Consider the following 18,704-nt stretch of genomic DNA (forward strand, 5'->3'; position numbering starts at 1 on the left):
GAATCGAGCTGGCACCCTGGTGCTGTGAAGCAACTGTGCTAACCACTTTGCTACCGTGCTGCCCATTTTTCCGACTGTCCCAAATCACGCGGGGGATTTAACGGCCTCGTTACGTCACCGGGTCGGGCACGACGAGGCCATTCAATCGCACCCTCAGGCAAAACAAATTAATTTACATTACGTACTGATTTCAGAAGAGGACTGTACTTGTACCACACCTACTTCAGAACATTCATTTTACAATATTTCTGGCAAGGGTATCTTCAATGACATGAGACAATTTCATCTTTGAACCTAGGATTTCAGTGTGCTGAATTCAGAAGTGTTATGGCTTAATTATGATACTTCATCATTATTACCTTGTGTTATCTTGTTGAGCTAATGTGGTGACATTTTCTTGGCAGGTGCTGCTTATTTGTTTAATTGTCATATCTCTTGGACTTGGACTTGGACTGGGCCTGAAACCTCAACCATCTCCTGTTGAAAAGACATGTGAGTTTAGTTTACTAGTTCTTTACACAACTCATTAAATCTTTTTGGTGGGGTCTCTGCTTATGCAACCGCAATTGCTCAAAACTTCTCAAATGAAGCAGTTATGGCACTCAATTACTGCAAAGAAAGCTAAAATGGACATTAGACCTCTTATTAACATATGCAAGGGAGTTAACGCTGCAGATTCCTGGGAGCGGAGTACAATTACTCATGTCCTTTGGTACCTTGCCTGTAAGGCCATATTTATTTATTATCATCGACAATAATTGCCAATAATGGCCAACCCTCTGGTTGTAAACAGGCCAAGCATCGTATCCAATATCCACACTTCCAACAGTAATAACTGGATCGAAAGAGAATGCCTTTGTCCAGAAATAACTGGATAGCAGTCAGGAGCAAGAATCTTGACCAATGTCCCCATATGTAACCTGTTGTAATATGATGTACGGCCCTTTAAGAATTTGTATCTTAAATTCCTGTCAATCACTGTCACCTCAGCAGTATTTGATGTATTATCCCCAGAACCTGAACTCAGTCTATAGCAGTAGATGGTAGGAGTCAGACCAATATACAGTATTTGTATGTAAGCTTATCTGCAACTAAAGATGGGCCCGTTGTTGTTTCACCAATCCTTGTCATGTGATTGGTACATTTACATCTGAGAGAAGAACACACATATGTACCACAGGGTAATTAAGCCAGTTACTGCACCCTCACTGTCACCCTATCTGAGATTGGGATTTCTTGATCTGTATTTCACAACATATCATTGAATTGACTGGTGAGTTAAATTTGTTTGATTTAGTATCATTTTTACCATTTTTTATTATTATCTCTTACCTGTACCTTTTTCCCACGAGTCAAACAATTGGCAAGCAGCGGGTTCCTGGGGTGGCACTTTGCCAACAGCAGCACGCACCCACCCCCGCCTTCCCCAGAATTAACAGCACAATCAGAGGGCTGGAGGCTCAGCTTCCTGGTTAATGGTGAGCGAGAGGGTATTATTCCAGCGGCAGTGACTTTGGCATGGGGTGACTATTGCTGCCAGTGGCCCCTTACATCGCGTTCATCATGGACCATCCTCCTCCCCATCCTCCCACCCCCAATGGATCCTCTGGCAGCAAGGGGTGGGAGGGGGAGTGTAACATTGAATGGAACTCCCCTGGGAACCTGCCAGCCTAAATCCCGACGTAATTTCACGACTGGGCATGCAGCTTCAGCCAGCAAACTCACCCATTCATCTATTAAGACACTTAATTGACTTCTTAATGGCCAGTTAAAGGCTTCATCCCACCCAGTCTTACTCTTAGGCTGGCAGGAGTGGGTGTGGGTCGGGTGGCAAAGTGACATTAAACCTTTTCGTCATTTTGGCGGGAAGGGGGGGGTCTTACTCAGAAGGCCGCTGCGAATTGTGGCCTATTCCCCCTCCCGCTGGGACATTGGAGCTCTATTGACCCCCTCCCCCCAGCCTGGCCAACTCCCAACACCGCAATTGCCCTCCTTATGACCTCCTGCCGGGTGGCGCCTACTCTCCCACCCCCGGGACTTAACTTTTCAAAGGTCCCGGGACATTGTCTCAGGCAGAGCACTTGTAGTATCACTCCTGGTCACTTCAGCGCTGTGCCTGGCCAGCCAGATTGGCCGACAGCTCTCAAGGATTGACTTCCTTCCAAGGACAGATAGTAGTCCCACCCAATATGAATGAACACTCAAGTGGGTGATAAGTGGCAGTGGGAGTTTGAAACAACTAATTAATCATTTGTGGGTGTCATTGGCTAGCCCAGGATTTATTGTCCACCCCTAATTGCCCTTGAAAATGTGTTGGTGAGGTGCCTACTTGAACCGCTGCAGTTCCTGAGGTGTAGGTACACCCATAGTGCTGTTTGGGAGGGAGTTATAGATTTTTGACCCAGCAACAGTAGAAGAACGGCGATATATTCCTATCAGGATGGTAAGTGGGCTGGAGGGGAAGTTCAGGTGGGGGTGTACCCAGGTATCTGCTGCCCTTGTCCTTCTAGATGGTAGTAGTTGTAGGTTTGGAAGGAGCTCTCTAAGGAGCCATGGTGAGTTCCAGCAGTGGATCTTATAGAAGGTACACATGGCTGCCACTGTGGTGGAGGAAGTGAATGTTTGTGGATGAGGTACAAATCAAGCAGGCTGCTTTGTCCTGGATGGTGTCAAGCTTCTTGAGTGTTGTTGGAGCTGCACTCACCCAGAGAAGTGGCGAGTATTTCATCACATTTTTGTAGATGGTGAACAGGTTTTGGGGAGTCAGGGTATGAGTTACTCACCGCAAAATCCCTAACCCTTGACTTTCTCAAGGACACTCCCCTGAGGAACTCCAACAACCACATCCATCTTCCTTTGTGCTCAGTGTGAGTCCAACCAGGTGGAGATTTTTCTCTCTGATTCCCATTGACTTCAATTTTGCCAGGGCTCCATGATGCCATAATCGGCCAATACTGCCTTGATGTCAAGGGCAGTCAGTCTCACCTCACCACTGGGCTGAACATGTAAACATCAGAACTCCAGCCCTGAACTGGTCCAAAACCACGGGCTGGAATCTCCGCAACCCGCCGCCGAAATCGTGGCCGGCTCCGGGGCACAGAATCTATTTCCCTGCATTGAATCAGGACCTGCGCAAGTTCCCCGATTCTGCGGGCCCCGAAATGCGGTGCACTCTCCTAGTACACCGCGTTGCCTAGAACCTACCTGAGTCTATTGCTGGAAGCCCGCTCCGCTATTCTCTGCCCTGGACATGGACCTAATGTGGTCCATCTGGTCGGGAAACTAGCGATGCAGCTGCCGACTCAGTCCGTGGCGCCCTGGTCGGGGGTGGGTTGATCGGAGAGCAGGGTGCTTATATGTGGCCGGGCAATGTTTGGGCGGGCGCGTGGCCGATCGGGGGGGTTTATTTTCAGGATCAAGCTTCGCAGTCCGAGACCGCCATGGAGCACGGCGCATGCGCGGCCTCCAACCCGGAAGTGCGGGGGCCCGTATCTGCTGCAAAAGCTGCTGGATCTATGCCGGGTCCCTGCTAGCCCCCTGCAGGGCTAGGAATATGTGGCCGTTGCACGCCAGTTTTTCTAGCTTGAAAGTCCACAGTTCTGACACTGGCGTGGGGACATAGTCCCAATAACGGAGAATCCAGCCCTACATTTTCACATTCCAGAAAGGATCATTGAAGCAAACAGCAGTGGGGAAGAAGGATTTCTGTAACGTTTCTGGACCAACATAAGATGAACCGTACACTTACCAACTGAACAATTAGTGGTTCACTTTTTCAGCCTTTACGTAAATGTCGGTCTGACAAGCTCAAACTCAGTTGAAAATTAACTTGCTTCTTGACAAATAGAGTGGATGTGACACACTATAGTGCCATCTATTATTATCTCAGATAATGACCAATTAATATTTCCAGCAAGCTGCAGAAACCGATGCTATGCACCCCTTTCTGAGGAAGTCAGGAATTGTCGTTGTGACGCCCTCTGTAATCAAACCGCCAGCTGTTGCATGGATTTTACGGAAGTCTGTCTTCAACCAGGTACGCATCAGAAAAATAAATTCTACAAATACTTCAGATATCATTTTTCCAAACCTGCTTTCTCCTTCCTCCATTTTCCTCAATCATTACTCCTATTGAAACAATTTGGATTTTGGGAGGTGGGAAACATGTTTTGAAGTTTCTGCTCTTTCATGTAAATATTTCTGAACAATAGTTTGAGATATATTTTGATTTGTTGAAGGAAAATTATTTTAGGAAGTAACCCAATGATGATTTAGAACTATAGGGCTGATTCGTAACTCCCAAAAATGTTGTTGTTGGGCCAGAGTTAAAATTTTAAAAAATTGACACAGGAACCCAACCTACCTGAAACCCACCCACTTCGCATTTTAACGGAGTGGGATGAGGGGCAGGTAGGTAATTAGCTCATGGAAAATGGGTCAGTCATTCCTTTTAACATTAATTAACTCACGCTGGCTGGATTTTCCAGGCCCAGAAAAACTTAGCAGCTGAACGAAGGTGGGAGGACCTGGATCTATGTGGTAAGTACCGCTTACAGAGCACCTTGTGGAACAGGAAGAGCAGGAATGCTTCTGCTAGGCCAGCCAAGCTACCCTGTAATACCACCCTCCTTTGACCATGATCTCTCTGCTCCTCTCTCCTAACTACCATCTGTTCCCCCTAACCACAGTTGGACATCCAATCCCACCGTACCCAACAGCCCTCTGCCCAACATCTGCTGCTCCAAATATCATTACCGTACCCCACCCTGTGATTGGGATAGCAGAACTTCAGTAATTCGGACTCCACGACTAGACCTACCCGTCCTCCTTGACTGAGGCCTTGTGAAGCAGGCTTCCTGCCCAAAGGACTCCCGGTCTGTCAATCAGGCTGCTTGTGGACAAGAAACTGGCAGGCAGTTTTAAAGGTGATCTGAAGATTAAAACTGCAGGATATTGTGGGCAGCACGGTGGCGCAGTGGTTAGCACTGCTGCCTCACGGCGCCGAGGTCCCAGGTTCGATCCTGGCTCTGGGTCACTATCTGGACAGAGTTTGCATATTCTCCCCATGTTTGTGTGGGTTTTGCCCCCACAACCCAAAGATATGCAGGGTAGGTGGATTGACCACGCTAAAATTACCCCTTGATTGGAAAAAAATAATTGGGCACTGTAAATTTATAAAAAGAAATAAAAACTGCAGGACTTTTGGGATCCCGCTCTTCTGAGTTTCCTGACCTCATAACAGGCCTTCTGAACAGACCTTGCTTTGGGCTCAAATCCAGGCTCTATAATTAGGAATTAAACGACCAAGGGGGCAATTCCTGTGCTATCACTTCATCTAGATTTGTCGATCTGGTTCAATTTTCCTACCCTTAGCCATATCGTTCAACATTTAAAAAATAAATACTGACTTTATAGGCTCTCCCTCAAAAGACCTTTCTGACAAAATACATGTTTTGATAAACTTCTGCGGTGAAAATCTCATTTCCCTTCATTGTTCAAGCAACGATTCTCAATTTATTCCTCATTGGCAGCAATGCATCAAACAATGGAAATAGCCTTTGATGTTTACTCTTAAAATATTTCATAACTTTGGGAACCTTTCATTAACGCTATTTAATTAAATTGGGTTTAAACTATGGGTTAGAACAGCCTCCATTCCTCCGTCTAGCAAAGTCAAGAAAATTACTTGGTGTATGCAGTAAAGCGATGTGCAAAGGCTTGTATTCTTTAGGATCCCTGAACCAACCATAATTACCTCAATAGAAGTACAATCCAGATTGTAGAAAGGAGCGAGTGTTTGTTTGCTTTAAAGTGTTGAAAACCAAAAATGCAACTGTCATAAAGGAAGATATTAAGCTGAGCCTCTGTTGCCAGGTCCAGTGGATCAGACAAAGTTAAAGGGTGGGATTTTCTGGGATTTTCTGGACCTTCCTGCCAGTGGGATAGTCCAGTCCTGCCAGAGTTGACCCATGCCGAGGGTTCCCTGATGTCATGGGTAATCCATGCAAATTGCCATCAACTTCAGGGGGACCAGTAGTTCCTGCTGGTGACCAATGGCGAGCCCCCTTCGCCGTGGGAGAACCAACTACGGGGGTGCTGAAAAACTCCGGCCAAAGTCTCAGGGCGTCTGTAGCGCCAGGAATGACCCTGCTATTGAACAGTACTCTTTGTTTTTGGCGCCCAGCATCGAATGTCACGACAAGGCCGCACTTAGCTGTATGCCCTGCATTGAGAAGCTCCAACGAACGGAACCCCTCAGTGCATGAAGAGATCGAAATGCCATTTTCAAATGGTGCCCGATCTCTCAACACCCGACTCAACACCTGGACACCTCCAACGCCTCACCTACACCCTGCGATATACCGGCAGAGCTCTCCGAGCCTCATCCTCAGCGTGGGCAAAATACCAGCTTGACACCTTCTCACTGCTAGGCTGGCAGTGCCACTTGGGAACTCTGACAGTGCCAGGCTGTAACCCAGGGTGCCATGATGGCAGTGCTGAGGCATCCAGATGGCACCAGCTGTGCCTGTGTATGAGGCTGGCCAGAGGCTGACCACCCGGCAGCCTCCAATTGCCTGGGAGTCACCCGCAAGTGCCAATTAGATCTCGCGTGACATAATGGCCATCAGGAGTCTCGGTGGAGGTCTCTCCTGGGATCTACCGGCTGTGACCCATCCTAATTTCAGCAGGATGCGACCGGTAACTCGTGCCCTCAGTTTCACTATTTATGTCTGTAGGCACCTGACCAATAACACTTTCTCAAATTAAAACAGATTAACTAGTTGTTCATATTATTGTTGCTAATATGACCTCACTATTTGTAAAGGGTTTGACTATAAACCAAGTCACTGCATACATAATGATTTATTGTATGTTAAACAGCTTAACGTATTTGCCAGGTATAAAACAATGCTCTTTCATTTAAATTCAAAATGACAGGTACATGTTAATCACTGGTTGCCATTCTAACTGTTGCCATTTTCTTCTGAGGAAGCCAGATTAACTAGATATTTTTGTAATTTAGCTGAGCTCTGGACATGCACTAAGTTTCGCTGTGGTGAGATACGTTTACCCATGAGCCATTGTTCATGTTCTGATGATTGTTTGGGAAAAGGCGATTGCTGCACTGATTACAAGACTGTTTGCAAAGGTAAAGAGTTTCAACTGCTCATGTTTTAGAAATAGCCATACTCTACATCAGTGTTTTTCAAACTTATTTTCCAGGGACCCATTTTTACCAACCAGCCAACCTGGGGGACCCAACCTGGCTGACCTTCGCGACCCACGCCGGCCGACCTTCGCGACCCACACCGGCCGACCTTCGCGACCCACACCGGGCGACCTGTGTGACCCACCATTTTCTCTTACCTTGTTCGTTGCGGCCAAAAATGGAGGAAATGGTTTTGGGTCCCTTTGGCCCCAATGGTCCCTTTGTCTCCCGAACTTGGAAAACAAAGGCTGCGACCATATAAAAACAGATGTGGCCGCACTGCGCATGCGTGCCCGATCATCGGTGTGCATTACCTACTGTTATGATACCCTGGGCTAATACGCGGTCAATTCCAACACCACTTCACAACACGGGCACCACAGTAGCACAGTGGTTAGCACAGTTGCTTCACAGCTCCAGGGTCCCAGGTTCGATTCCTGGCTTGGGTCACTGTCTGTGTGGTGTCTGCACATTCTTCCAGTGTCTGCGTGGGTTTCCTCCGGGTGCTCCGGTTTCTTCCCACAGTTCAAAGATGTGCAGGTTAGGTGGATTGACCATGATAAATTATCCTTAGTGTCCAGAAACATTAGGTGGAGCTACTGGGTTACGGGATAGGGTGAAGGCGTGGACTTAAATAGGGTGCTCTTTCCAAAGGCCGGTGCAGACCCGATGGGCCGAATGGCCTCCTTCTGCACTGCAAATTCTATGGTTCTATTTAATAGACTTATTTAAATATCCAAGATCTTTGGTTGAGTCCAATAAACCACAGTCACCAGATTTGTATCGATAAAACACGAGTAACCTATTATGAACAGTATCTTTAATTAAACAGACAGAAAATGTAGCTGGCTACTACTACTACTCATTTCCCAATCCGCACCCACCCTCCTCCTTCACACCTTTTCTAACTCACCCCGCTCTTCACACGCACACACACACAAACCACATAGAGGGAAAAGGATGGTGGAAAGGGAAATAAAATATTAATAAAATAAAAGAATAAGGATCTTTGATTCACAGGGATGACTTTCTGAAGTTTAGGCTTCTGGTTTGGTGCTTCCAGGCTTGATATGGTCTTCTCAGGCAATGTAGTCTACCTTCCCTGCAGACTCAGTGTCGTTTCAGGTTCACAGCAAATGATATGCTCGACAGTCACTGCTTTCAAAACAATAGATGAGTTATTTTAGTTCAACCCCCGCAGAGCAATAAGCTTCTGGTTTTGATACATTTAAAAGATCTTCAGCTTCTACTTACAGACAGCAGGCAGCAGTGGGAGAAAACAGCTCCCTTCCTTTCTGAGGTCTGATGACTTCTGGAAGTTTCTCTCAAAAACATCACCCAGCAGGAACCAATCACTGATTTTTGTCAGGCAGAAAACTGTCCCTAGCCAATTCATTAGTTGCCAGTTAACCAATCAAACTGATTCCCTTCAAAAGGAGTTCTTCTCATCTACTTAGTGGCGAAGAGTCTGACTTCTCCTTCTCCCAAACACAAAGCCTGAGAAACAATATCCTTGTTTTAACAAGCAGGCTGTTTTAAACTTTGAGTCTTCTGCTTTCTTCTTTCTACTTGAAGGCAATCCCAATTATTGATCCACGGACCAAAACAATAAAATAAAAGAAATGGGAACAAAGGAAATAGACAGGAAGGAGACTATATCAAAAATCTGTGAGATGTGAACTTATTTCCTCATCACATGTAGATTCAAATGTAATCTTTCCTTAATCTAGAGTGTGGCATGTTTTATGCATGCTAGAAGCTACATATGTTCACACACAATGCTCTATCCTTTATAGACAGAAGGAGCATGTCCACACATTGCATCTTTTTCAACTAAACAAAAGATTGATGGATAGCTATTCCCTTGTTACTTCCCGACGACAATGCCCTGACCAATCAGAGTCAACCTGTGTGTTTGAATTTGAACAAAAGCTTGGCAGTTAGCTGCTCCCTGGTGCATTTCCATGACAATGTCTCTACCAAGCAGCATCTCCTTACCAACCAATCATCACTGTTCTCATGCAGTATAAATGGTTCCCTGAGCTATTAATACTCTTGCAAACTGCCCTAATGAGTGCAAGATGAGAAGTTATAACAGCATGTCTCTCTCCTTTCAGCAATATATCTCATCAATTGAATTTGGTTGGTCCTGTAGTGTAATTTGAGTTAAAACAGAAATTAAGGTCTCATTTGTTTGTGTCAAGCACTTGAGACAATAGGATTCCTGCAAGTTGTAGATTTGGTTCTAGGTGATGAATACAACAATAGGTACACTTAATTTAATGAAAATACTCTGTGTGAGAGCCACTTCCAAATTGCAAAAGCTAATTTCAGTGATTTTGTTTCTTGTGTAGGGGAAACATCCTGGGTGGAAGATGAGTGTGAAGAAATCCGTGCTCCTCAATGTCCAGCAGGGTAAGAGATGCTGGAATTTGAAGAACCTATCAGCTCAATGGTTGTGTGGTAGAGGGAAAAAGAAAAGGTAGTCAGATTTAGAATGATAAAAATGGACAGATTACATCAAAGGAAATCATTATTTGATTTACTAGCAGAGTGTACATTTTGTTTTATGTATATAATCAATTTTCTAACAGTCATTATACATTTGCTCAGTTAAGCAAATGCCTTAAATGTCCTGAAATTCACAGACCTCACTATGGTAGCACACTCACCTCTAAGTTAGAAGGTTGACTGAGGGAATGGTGGATTGTCAGAGGTGCCATTTTACAGATGAAAGGTTAAACTGAGGTCTTATCTGGTCTCCCAGGTGGATGTTAAAGATCCAGTGATAGTATTTTGTAGAAGAGCAGTTTCCTGCCTAGCCAACATTGCTAAAATAGATTATCTCGTCATTTTCACATGAATATTTGTGGGACATTGCAATGTGAAAAAATGGCTGCCAAATTTCCTACATATAACAGTGACTGCACTTCAGAAGAACTGTATTGTCTGTAAAGCACTTTGGAACAGCTGGAAATCATGGAAAGTATTATAAAAATGCAAGTGTTTCTTTATGCAACATGCTTTGCAGGAAAGGCAAGTGTTAAGGAACTAACCTGGAAGGCAAGCAGAATCCAGGACATGACCCAAGCATGAGCTCTCAGGTGAGCTGTGCATATAGCTGATTGGAGATAAGTACATATATTTTCTCCAGCATTACCAGCAGATTAGGTTTCAATAAGGTTCATGTAAGAAAAAAAAATCAGTGAGTCTGAAGAGAAAACAGCAGAGTAGCCATTTGGGTAAAATCAACAGACTGTGTCAGGAAGGGACAGAATTTAACAATGTTAAAGACAACAAGTTCACATTAGAGAAAAATAGTAAGGATAAAAACTAAAGATACTATGGCCGGGATTCTCTAAAAACGCGGCCAAGTGTTGACGCCGGCGGTAACCCTGGAATGTTTCACGCCGGCGTCAACAGGCCTCATGGCCCAGCGATTCTGTAGCCCACAGCACGGTGCCGGAGTGCTCCCCACTGCTCCAGCTGCCGTATGTGGTCCTGCACTGCTTGCCGCGGATCCGTGCATGCGCGCGGCAGCCAGTCACGGGTCCACGCATGTACGCACTGGCCGCTTCCGTGCCACACAGCGGGCCGGCGCAGAAGAAGGTACCCCCCCCCCCCCCCAGATTGCGTGTGCCCACCAATCGGTGGCCCCCAATCACGGGCCTGGCCATCGTGAAGGCCTCCCCTGGAGACTGATCCCCCCCCCCCCAGCCAGGACGGCCACCGCAGCCGCGAAGCCGAGCTCCCGCCGGGTGGAATCATACGTGAACCACGCCAGCGGGAACTCAGCCAGTCAACCGCGGAGAATCGCCGCGGGGGCTTTGTCAACGGCCCCCAACCAGCACCGTGTCAACCGCGTGCGCGCGACTGGCGCAGATTCTCCGGTCGCCGGAGAATTGCGCCCCGGCATCGTACTCGATTGCGGGTTTGAGCCCCATTCTCTGCCCTGCAATGAGCGCCATTTCGGCGCGGAGGCTCTGAGAATCCTGGCCTATATCTGAATGCACAAAGAATTTGGAACAAGAGAGATGAATGCAATGAGAGGTTTGAACACAAGGACTTCACAGAGGACAAAATAAAAAATTAATTTTTACGCGATGTGGCCTTCGCAGACAAGGCCAGCATTTTTTGCCCATCCCTAGTTGCCCGTGAGAAGGTGGTGGTGAGCTGCCTTCCTGAACCACTGCAGTCCATGTGGTGTAGGTACACCCACTGTGCTACTCGGGAGGGGGTTTCAGGTTTCTGACCCGACGATAGTGAACGAACGGTGATATATTTTCAAGTCAGGGTGGAGAGCGTCTTGGAGGGGAACCTCCAGGTTGTGGGGTTCCCAGGTATCTGCTGCCCTTGTCCGTCTAGATGATAGTGGTCGTGCATTTGGAAGGTGTTGCTGAAGGAGGGATAATCCATGAAATGATAGGTAAGCGTTACGTCAGTGGTAGGGAAACTACTGGAAAAGATTCATAGAGATAGGATTTACTCACATTTGGAAACAAATGGACTTATTAATGAAGGACAGTGTGGTTTTGTGAAGGGGAGGTCATGCCTCATTAATCTGATCAAGTTTTCCGAGGAAGTGACAAAGATCATAGATGAGGGAAAGGCAGTAGGTGTTGCATACATGAACTTCAGTAAAGCCATTGACAAGGTTCCTCATGGTACCTTTGTTCCATTGGTGGAGTTGCGGATAGTGAGGAGGATTGTCAGGGGATACAGCAGGATATGAAATGAAATGAAATGAAAATCACTTATTGTGACAGGTAGGCTTCAAATGAAGTTACTGTGAAAAGCCCCTAGTCGCCAAATTCCGGCGCCTGTTTGGGGAGGCTGATGCAGGAATCGAACCGTGCTGCAGGCCTGCCTTGTTCTGCTTTCAAAGCCAGCGATTTAGTCCTGTGCTAAACAGCCCGAATCTGCTGATATAAACTGGTTGGAATCTTGGGCGGATAAATTGCAGATGGAGTTTTATCCGGACAAGTGTGAGATAATGCATTTTGGAAGGTCCAATGCATATAGGAATTATTTGCGAGTATTGGCAGACAGAGAGATCTGGGCAGACATATTCACTGATCACTGAAAGTGGCAACGCATGTGGATAAAGTGGTCAAGAAGGCATACGGCATGCTGGTCTTCATCGGTCAGGGCATTGAAATAAAAAATTGGCAAGTCATGTTACAGCTGTACAGGACCTTAGTTAGGCCTCATTTGGAATATTTTGTATAATTCTGGTCACCACACTCACTACTAGAAGGATGTGGATGCTTTGGAGAGGAAACAGAAACGTTTACTAGGATGTTGCCTGGTATGGAGGGCATTAGCTATGAGGAGAGGTTAGATAAACTTGGTCTGTTCTCACTGGAACGACGGAGGTTGAGAGGCCACCTGATAGAGGTCTACAAGATTATGAGTCGCGTGGACAAAGTGGATAGTCAGATGCTATTTCCTAGGTTAGGAGACTCAAGTACTAGGGGGACATAGGTTTAAAGTTTACAACAGAGTGTGAGGCAAGTTTTTTATACAGAGAGTGGTAAATATATGGAACGTGCCTGGGGTGGTGGTGGGAGCAGGTACGATAGTGGCACTTAAGGGACATCTGGACAATATATATGAATAGGGTGAGAATGGAAGGAGATGGACTCCGTAAGTGTAGATGGTTTTAGTTTAGGCAGGTACCATGGTGAGCGCAGGCTTGGAGGGCCGAAGGGCCTGATCCTGTGCTGTATTTGTTCTTTGAAACTTGGTGAGTTACTGCAGTGCATCTTGTAAATGGTACACACTGCTGCTACTGTGCGTCAGTGGTGGAGGGAGTGAATGTTTACGGAAGGGGGCTGATTTGTCCAGAATTGTGTCGGGCTTCTTGAATGTTGTTGGAGCTGCACTTATTCAGACAAGTGGAGAGAATTCAATTACACTCCTAACTTGTGCTTTGTAGGCTTTGGGGAGCTAGGATGTGAATTACTTGCCACAGGATTCTTAGCCTCTGTTCTTGTAGCCACATTATTTACATGTCTAGTCCAGTTCAGTTTCTGGTCAATGGTAACTCTAGGATGTTGATAGCCGAGCATTCACTGATGCTAATGCCATTGAATGTCAAGCGGCAATGGTTAGATCCTCTCTTGTTGGAGTGGTGTGTTTCCAGGTCATGTTGCATTTGCATGTAGACTGCTTTGGTATCTGAGGAGTCCCAAATGGTGATGAACATTGTGCAATCATCAGCGAACATCCCCACATCTGACCTTATATTGGAAGGAAGGTCATTAATGAAGCAGATGAAGATGGTTGGGCCTGGGATGCTACCCTGAGGAACCTCTGCAGTGATGCCCTGGAGCTGAGATGACTGACCTCCAACCACCATAACTGTCGCCCTTTGTGCTAGGTATGACTCCAATGAGTGGTGGGTTTTCCCTCTGATTCTCATTGAATCCAGTTTTGTTAGGGTTCCTTAATGCCATACTCAATCAAATGCTGCCTTGATGTCAAGTGCAGTCGCTGTCCCCTCTGGGGTTCAGCTCTTTTGTCCATGTTGAACCAAGGTTGTAATGAGGTCAGGAGCTGGGTGACCCTGGCGGAACCCAAACTGAGCGTCAGTGAGCAGGTTATTGCTAAGCAATTACCGCTTGACAGCACTGCTGATGACCTTTTCTGTCAGTTTTCTGATGATTGAGAGTAGACTGATAGGGCGGTAATTTGCCGGGTTGGATTTGTCCTGTTTTTTGTGTAGAGGACATACCTGGGCAATTTTCTACATTACTAGGTAGATGCCCATGTTGTAACTGTACTGGAACAGCTCGGCCAGAGGTGCGGCAAGTTCTGGAGCACAAGTCTTTTCAGTACTATCGCTGGAATATTGTCAGGGCCCATAGCCTTTGCAGTATCCAGTGCCTTCAGCCGTTTCTTGATATCACGTAGGGTGAATTGGCTGAAGACTGGCATCTGTGATGCTGGGGACATCTGGAGGAGACCGGGATGGATCATCCACCTGATGTGTTGGGTATGCTGGGTCTGCGAGGACTGCGTTTACCATAGCAGTGAGAGAGACAGGCTTCCAATACTTGAAGAAATGCAACTCTATTTTATTGAACTCTTAACTATTAAACATACATTAACTGTGGGTTGACACTATGCTGAGTTGACTGGAGACCTGAGGCTAACCTGACCAGACTATCTTACTACCACATGGTGTATGTTCTAGTTGTTGCTCACAGGCTCTGACTGTCTCAGAGGCTGGATCCCAAGAGAGCAGGAAAACTAGTGCCTTCTGGCTTTATAGTGGCCGTGTCCTGTCTGGTGATTGGCTGCTGTGTTCTGTGTGTTCATTGGTCATCCTGTGTGTCAATCAATGTCTGATGTGCACCATCATATACTTGTGTGTATATTATGACACCACCCAGCACTTCTGGCAGAAGATTATTGCAAATGCCTCAGCTTTGTCTAATATGCTGGACTCTTCCATCATTGAGGATGGGGATATTTGTGAAGCCTCCTCCTCCAGTGAGTTGTTTAACAGTCAACCACCATTCATAACTGGATGTGGCAGAACTGCACAGCTTAGATCTGACCGATTGGTTGTAGGATTGCTTAAGTCTGTCTATCACTTGTTGCTTATGTCGTTTGGCGCACATTTAGTCCTGTGTAGTAGCTTCACCAGGTTGGCACTTCATTTTGGAATGACTAGTGGATTGCAGAAAGGGTCAGTGTCAGGCCCCATGTGTTTATCATCTCTATCAATGATTTGGATGATGGGACGGAGCGTATCCAAGTTTGCTGACGATACAAAAGTAAGTGGGAAAGTAAGTGGTGAGGAGGATGCAAAGAGGTTGTCAGGGATATAGACAGGTTAAGTGGTTGGGCAAGAGGATACCAAATTGGGAATGATATTGGAAAGTGCGAAAATTATCTACTTCAGTTTGAAAAATGGAAAAGCAGAATAATTTTCAAAGACGAGAGATGAGTAAATATTGGTATGTAGACAGATTTGAATATCCTTGTACCTGAACCACAGAAAGTGAACATGCAAATACAATGTGAGCAATTGACAAATGGTATACCAGCCTTTAGTGCAAATGGTTGGAATAGGAGAGTCAGGAATTCAGGCTCCATGGAGCGTAAAAAAAAAAGCTGCAGAGCTGCTGACATGTTATCTGACAATCTTTTCGGTGGTAGGATGGGATCTGAAAATCCTATCCCTGGAGCATTGTGTAGAGTTTTGGTTTCTTTACCAAAGGAAGCATGTACTTGTCCTGGGGTGGTGTGTAATAGAAGTTTGGTACCTGGGATGATGATGCTACCCTATGAGGAGAGATTGAGTAAATTGGACCTATATTCTCCTGAGTTTAGAAGAATGAGAGGTGATCACATTCAAACATATACAATTCGTAGAGGGGTTAACAAGAGAGATGCTGACATGCTGTTTCCCTGACATAGTCTTAGGTAAGAGGTCAATTGTTTAAGACAAAGTTGTGGAGAAATTTCTTTATTCAGAGAATTGTAAATTTTCGGCATTTCCTAACTCGGAGGACTACGATGAGTCAGTTATTGAGCCTATACAAGATTGCGTTTGATAGATTGTTAGGCACACAGGGTTATGGCAATAAGCAGAAACAGGGTGCTAATTGAGAGGTCCAGCCGTGTTCGTATTGAATGGTGGAGCAGGTTTGAAGGTCCCTGTATTCGACTACTTCTCCTATTATGTTTGATTTTACATTCCTATCAGACAATATTCTGGTTGGGGCCAAGGAAGTTGCTAAACTGGGAATTTCTTTCTCTGAAGTCATAATTTGTGTTGTCGGAGATTACGGATAATATTTAATGGAGGCAATTGGCGGGGAAGTGGGGGGGTTCTCATCTGCCCACATTACTTCTTTTCAGAAAAGCCTGCCATGTGAATTGCCTCTCAGGCATTTAAATGGGCACCTATGAACCTATCCCAGGATAAAGGACACGGGGGCAGGAATCCCTCTTGTGGAGAGCTGCCGGCCAATTAGAAGCTGGCAGCTGTTGTTGCAGGCAGGAAGTTAATGGCCCAAGAATCAGGGGAAAGTAGCCAAAGCATGAGAGGGAGAGATAGACCGGGGGGGGGGACGACGACAGCTAAACCTCAGAGGAAAGAAAGGCGAACCACAGGAGGGGGCAGAAGCGGGGGGGAGGGAAGAGACAGGGAACAAGAGAGGAGAACCAGGAAGGTGGGGGGGGACGGGGGGGGCAGGGAAATGATAGCCGGAAGGCTATATATATCTATAGAAGAGAAGGGCACACAAACATACCAAAAGAAAAAATAAAATAATAAAAAATAAAATAAAAAATAAAATAAAATAACCGGTAGGGTATTATACACCTGGCAAAATTATTTACAACCCATAAGCAGGCAACTGTTTGTGTGTGGGGGGGGGGGGGGGGGGGGGGGGGGGGGGGAGACTGGGGTGATAAATATACATTTGGGTGCCGGAGAAACAATTACAGTGGGCAATACTCGAATGGGTTTGATGTTGGTGTTGTCACTTGCTCCTCCCGGACGGATCTCGCTGCCATTGTCGTCTCGCCCTCACCTCCGCTTTAGCCGTACCTCCCGTCTTTCGCCTGTATTCTCCTTGTTCTCTGTTCCTGTAGATGCCAAGTTTGCTATCGTTTCCTGTGCCCTCCTTCCGGCTATCATTTCCCTGCCCCCCCCCCCCCTTCCTGGTTCTCCTCTCTTGTTCCCTGTCTCTTCCCTCCCCCCCGCTTCTGCCCCCTCCTGTGGTTCGCCTTTCTTTCCTATATATCTTATTCTGTGTACATAACGGTAAATATACTTTGTTCAAAAACCCAATAAAAAAACATTTATAAGGGAGGTAATGTCTGCTGCTGGTAATGCACCAACCCAAGGCCCAGGATCAATGAGGGTCCAAAGGCCAGAGGTGATTGATGACAGACGGGGTATTACAGGTGGGGTCATGGAGGAGGGGGTCAGCAGCAGAGGCAGGAAGTGACTTTCAGTGGTGTCCCTTGGCCTCCCCTTCCCCGATGCTTAGTTCCTCAAAAGTGTCTTTGAACGAGAGACCACCCCCTCCCGCCCACCCACCCTACCCCACCTTGGTAGAATGCCGGATAAGAGCCCCCGTCCACCCTGGGTGAATACCAGCAGACATGGGATGAGGACCTTAAGTGGGCGTTGATTGCCCGCTTGTGTGCCTCAATGGTCAGCAATGCAGGAAAGCTGTCCTCCGGCCTTCCCTCCATGGATTTAATTGAGGCTGAGGTGAGGAGGCGGCAGCGGTCCCACCCACCACTCTCTCACCGAATTGAATGCCCATGCCACCAAATTCACCACGGGGTAGGCATTAAATTCCACCCCATACCTTGTGAAAAATGAAGCTCTACCATAAACAAGCAACCCTGAAAATGCAAAGGGAAGGCTGGCTGAACTAATTTCACTGCGCTATCAGTAATTTAAGGCTAGGAATATGGAAGAAATGTTAATACATTTTGGGGGCTTTATTCTGTAGCTTTGCAGATACAGCAAGCCATATGCCTATGTGCAGTTTTTTGTTATGCACTCTTTTCACTAGTTGACCTTGAACAGTATGACCAGCATTTTAGGTTTGCTGTTGAATTTAGTGTGAGAAAAATGTGTGATGTATTCTTTATTACTCTGTTGCAAATTATATAGAGATAATATAACATGTGATCTTTGATCTTCAGGTTTTCTCGCCCACCTTTGATATTGGTTTCATTAGATGGTTTCAGAGCCGAGTATTTAAAGACATGGTACAGCTTGCTGCCAACTATTGAGAAACTCAGTAAGTAACTGGAAACAGAAACAAATTGAAAGCCTCCAACTGGCTGGAATATATGCTAATCCTCAAAATCATACACTGTTAGAGTAAACATTCTTTTCGGTTGATAACCAAAGTACTAACAAATTCATAAGGACCTCTCCTGCTGGCTATTTTAGCAAAAGCAATAATAAATGGATTAACGTCTTTATTTAAAAAAAATCTGTACAAATGTTTCGTTATCGATAACATATAGCACAGTTTCAATCCAATTGTTTTTTTCCCATAATTTAACTTTTCCAAATCTGTGTCATAATTATCCGGAAAATGCACTCAAATGTTATTTTTCAAAATCCTGAAAACATCCTTAAGATATGTTTTTTTTAAAAATAATCGCGATGAAATGCTCATTTTAAAAATGCAGATTGAAATTCTGACCACTTCCCTGATTTTAAGACATAAATGATAACTTTTTAAAAAAACATTATGGAATAGAGATTCAAACCAGACACAAGGTACTAAGTGTTAATTCTGTGATTCACGACCTGCCCATTCTGTTAGAGATGGGGAGCACATAAATTTGGTGCTCCTACTTCTGTACTCTGATTATGAGGCTGAGTGGGTTCCTTACTGATGGCTGCCTCTGCATTCAGTAGGGAGGCAGAGAATCTTGTACTTCAACTATGTGAAACAAGAAGCACTCTAAAGGCAGAAGGTCGCTCTTGAAGGAAAGATGC

General features: G+C 45.7%; 1 protein-coding gene across 1 annotated transcript in view; it reads left to right on the forward strand.

Moving 5' to 3' along the window:
- Nucleotides 1–18,704, forward strand: part of LOC119967374 (ectonucleotide pyrophosphatase/phosphodiesterase family member 3-like) — a 211,325-nt gene that overhangs the window by 39,101 nt on the left and 153,520 nt on the right. The window contains exons 2-6 of the mRNA XM_038799862.1: nt 405–492; nt 3,914–4,036; nt 7,025–7,150; nt 9,565–9,625; nt 17,894–17,991. Coding sequence (XP_038655790.1) covers nt 405–492; nt 3,914–4,036; nt 7,025–7,150; nt 9,565–9,625; nt 17,894–17,991 — 496 coding nt within the window. The remainder of the gene's footprint in view (nt 1–404; nt 493–3,913; nt 4,037–7,024; nt 7,151–9,564; nt 9,626–17,893; nt 17,992–18,704) is intronic.

This window comes from Scyliorhinus canicula, chromosome 6 (genome assembly GCF_902713615.1).
Source record: "Scyliorhinus canicula chromosome 6, sScyCan1.1, whole genome shotgun sequence".
Lineage (NCBI taxonomy): Eukaryota > Metazoa > Chordata > Chondrichthyes > Carcharhiniformes > Scyliorhinidae > Scyliorhinus > Scyliorhinus canicula.